The sequence below is a fragment of the Anoplophora glabripennis genome, unplaced genomic scaffold (genome assembly GCF_000390285.2).
Source record: "Anoplophora glabripennis isolate ALB-LARVAE unplaced genomic scaffold, Agla_2.0 scaffold1447, whole genome shotgun sequence".
NCBI classification, from domain to species: Eukaryota; Metazoa; Arthropoda; class Insecta; order Coleoptera; family Cerambycidae; genus Anoplophora; species Anoplophora glabripennis.
In genome coordinates, this window is record NW_019419736.1 from 32,902 (window position 1) to 37,019 (window position 4,118).

Below are 4,118 nucleotides of genomic sequence, written 5' to 3' on the forward strand. Positions count from 1 at the left end.
TAAGATTTTCCGGATGACGTTATATATATTATTATATAAGATCATCGAATTGAGGTAAACCAAATTACTGCTGCTTTTCCATTTCATTATAAAGTGCTCTCTTTTTAATTTGTGCATTTTAGGGCTCAAGCAAATTTTGTCCAGTAATTTATGTGATTGTCTCTAGCTACCTATGATGACCCTGAATTCATTAAACTTAATAATACTGAGGTTTCATTATGTGTAATTTATTTATTCACAAAAAAAAACAACAAATCAAACATAAAACAATCAATTTTTATTCAGTCTGATGATTGATTTACCTAATACTGAGGTTGTGCATAATTTTGAGCATGCTCATAGTCAGCTTGCTGCTCATAATCAACTTGTTGTTCGTACTCAATTTGTTGTTCGTTGTCTTGGTTATGAGTGTTAATTATTTTCTGTATTTCTTCTGGAATAGAAGGTGGAGTGGGTAAATGTGCTCCTTGGGGTTGGAAACCATTCTCGTCAGCGACATAGCTAAGGGTAATAGGATGGCCGTGTTCATCGTGGTATGTTATCGAACCCTGCTGAACTAGAGTTTCATGTTTTTTATCACCTTTGTTCTTAATATAGCCTGATTCTTGAGCGTGAATTCCATTACCGGTTTCATAACTGAAAGACAAAGTTATTAAGAGAAAAGGATATTTAAAATAATTAACAAAATGTATTTACAATAGGAAGTTTTAGTTTCTCGTGATTTCAAAGTAATACTTAATAGAAACAGTTGAAACATGCATTTCGGAGACAAAAATAAAACTTGCGTTATTTAAATAGTTTGAGTTTCTTCTGAAGAAATGATCGATGTACCTCATGAAATGTCAGGTCTACACTGACTATACCGACGATGCGCCAACAAACCTAGAAATTGTTCAACCACCGTGTCTCGAAAATGATTCGAATTAAGAAAATAGTGAAATATACAATTTTAAACATCCCCATGTTTCATATAAAATTTCTTCATCCTGGCTTTCCTTCAAAAATTACAGCCACTCTTAGATGGATGCAGAAGTAAGTAGGTACCTATATACACAATATACAGGATACAAGCCTGTAACTTCTTTATTTTTTGGCCGATTAATTTCTTTTTACAATGTATGGTAAAAAAAACTCTATCTAACACATCATGAAGTGCTCGTCTAAAGGTGTATCGAATTTTTTGAAACTTGGCCATAAGAATAAGTAATCTGTTTTTTTTTTGAAAAAAAAACACTATTACCAATTAGCTGTTTTAAAGTCCAAAAACGCGCCCTAGTTGGCCGCGGATTGCATTAATAAAATCACAGTTAGATAGTTTTTTTTATCCTACATCCTAATTTTTTTTTTTAAATCGGCTACAAAATAAAGAAGTTACAAGCTTATATTAAATTTAAGCGCGACATCATGAAGTGCTAGCCTGAAGATATATCGAATTTGATGAAACTTGGTGATAAGACGCTGATCTGTTTTTTGGAAAAAAAATAGCTAATACCAATTAGCTGTTTTGACGTCAAAAAACGCGTCCTAGTTGGCCGTGTATTCTTTAATAAAAATAGCAATATCACAGTTAGATGGAGTTTATTTTTACTCTACATATAAGAAAAATTTTTGAAATCGGCCAAAAATAATTAAGTTACAGTCTTGTATCACATTTAAGCGCAGCACCCTGTATATTTCTAACGGTTGTTATACCGTCATATTACATATATGAGAAAAACTGAGTTATCAGGTTGAACTGCATCTGAAATTGTTTAAGTCTCGACTATTCGATTCCTGTTTTGGACCTAGTTTCAAGAGTTTAAAATTAATTAAATTTTGCAGGAAAAAGGAAGGGATGACCGAGGTCACACCTCGGATCGAACTGTCGGGTATCTCTAAGGAGCATGTTAGATAGCCTGTGAGAGCCTCGATCTACCTACTCTCCAAACCGTACTGCCAATCGTCTCCAAGCCCTCAATCTGCCTACTCCTTGCAGAGATCTCAAGAGAGAAAACTAAAATGTATCAAATTAATTTAAATCAAATCTAAAAATGTTCCTAAAACCAATCTAAATTAATATGCTTTCAGGCACCAGCATATAGGTATAGTAATAATACAAATTTTATTAAAAAAAAAGGCCAAACCCAAGACACCCACATATCATTTGCGAAGGAATTCGATGCGCAGAACACGATCCTGCAATCAAAATTCATGACTTGCCTATGAATTTCGGAAAAAATGAAATTTTTGGGTGAAAGCGCCCAAATATGGATCCAAACTGATTTTTTCCTAAATTTTGTCCAAATATATCAGTTTTGTAGTATTTTAAGACGCTGACACGATGTCACTACTAAAATTTACCCATGACCTTTATATTTCTCAGAAAAACCACTATTTGTGTGAAAAGTGGCTCAAATATGGATCAAAATAGATTTTTTCCTAAATTTTGTCGAAACATCATTTTTATAATATTTTAAAGAACTGAACACGATGCCACTACTAAAATTTACCCATGGCCTTTATATTTCTCAGGAAAACCACTATTTGGGTGAAAACTGGCCCAAATATGGATCAAAATAGATATTTTCCAAAATTTTGTCGAAACATCATTTTTATAATATTTTGAAGAGCTGAACACGATGCTACTACTAAAATTTACCCTAGGCCTTTATATTTCTCAGAAAAAACACTATTTGTGTGAAAACTGGCCCAAATATGGATCAAAATAGATTTTTTCCTAAATTTTGTCGAAACATCATTTTTATAATATTTTGAAGAGCTGAACACGATGCCACTACTAAAAGTTATCCACGACCTTTATATTTCTCAGAAAATTCACTATTTGGGTGAAAACTGCACCAAATATGGGGCAAAACTGATTTTTTTTTTTTTCAATTTTGTCCAAATATGTCATTTTCGTGGTATTTTGAGGCGCTGAACATGATGCGATCAGTAAAATTTACCCATGCCTCGATATTTCTCAGAAAGTCCACTATTTGGTTGAAAACTGGCCAAAATACAATACAAATATATTTGAACCAAATTTAGGGAAAAAATCAGTTTTAACCCACATTTGGGCCAGTTTTCACCCAAATAGTGGATTTTCTGAGAAATTTAATTATGAAAAGTAATTAAACTAGCTCGCCAAACTTTAATGTCGGATTCTATATCACAAATGAACAAAAAAAAAGTTGCCTATTTATCTGGAAACGTTTTGTTTTCGATATACCGGGTGTGCAAAATTAATGAAATCATGTAGGTATGTAGGTGGTACAAATAATTACTATTTTTCGTTAAATAACGTGAAGTAATCACGTTTTTAATAATTATTATTATTGTTATTTCAAATATAATTTGATGTTTTCACACTTTAAGTAACAATTATTATTATTATTATTATTATTATTATTATTATTATTATTATTGTTATTGTTATTGTTATTGTTATTGTTATTGTTATTGTTATTGTTATTGTTATTGTTATTGTTATTGTTATTGTTATTGTTATTGTTATTGTTATTGTTATTGTTATTGTTATTGTTATTGTTATTGTTATTGTTATTGTTATTGTTATTGTTATTGTTATTGTTATTGTTATTGTTATTGTTATTGTTATTGTTATTGTTATTGTTATTGTTATTGTTATTGTTATTGTTATTGTTATTGTTATTGTTATTGTTATTGTTATTGTTATTGTTATTGTTATTGTTATTGTTATTGTTATTGTTATTGTTATTGTTATTGTTATTGTTATTGTTATTGTTATTGTTATTGTTATTGTTATTGTTATTGTTATTGTTATTGTTATTGTTATTGTTATTGTTATTGTTATTGTTATTGTTATTGTTATTGTTATTGTTATTGTTATTGTTATTGTTATTGTTATTGTTATTGTTATTGTTATTGTTATTGTTATTGTTATTGTTATTGTTATTGTTATTGTTATTGTTATTGTTATTGTTATTGTTATTGTTATTGTTATTGTTATTGTTATTGTTATTGTTATTGTTATTGTTATTGTTATTGTTATTGTTATTGTTATTGTTATTGTTATTGTTATTGTTATTGTTATTGTTATTGTTATTGTTATTGTTATTGTTATTGTTATTGTTATTGTTATTGTTATTGTTATTGTTATT

At 29.2% G+C, this 4,118-nt stretch overlaps 1 protein-coding gene across 1 annotated transcript in view; it reads right to left on the reverse strand.

Moving 5' to 3' along the window:
* Positions 1–293: 293 nt before the first annotated feature.
* LOC108915293 (endocuticle structural glycoprotein SgAbd-2-like) overlaps positions 294–4,118 on the reverse strand; it is a 16,341-nt gene continuing 12,516 nt past the window's right edge. The window contains exon 3 of the mRNA XM_018721282.2: positions 294–636. Within this exon, the coding sequence (XP_018576798.1) occupies positions 303–636 (334 nt within the window). The 3' untranslated portion in view covers positions 294–302. The remainder of the gene's footprint in view (positions 637–4,118) is intronic.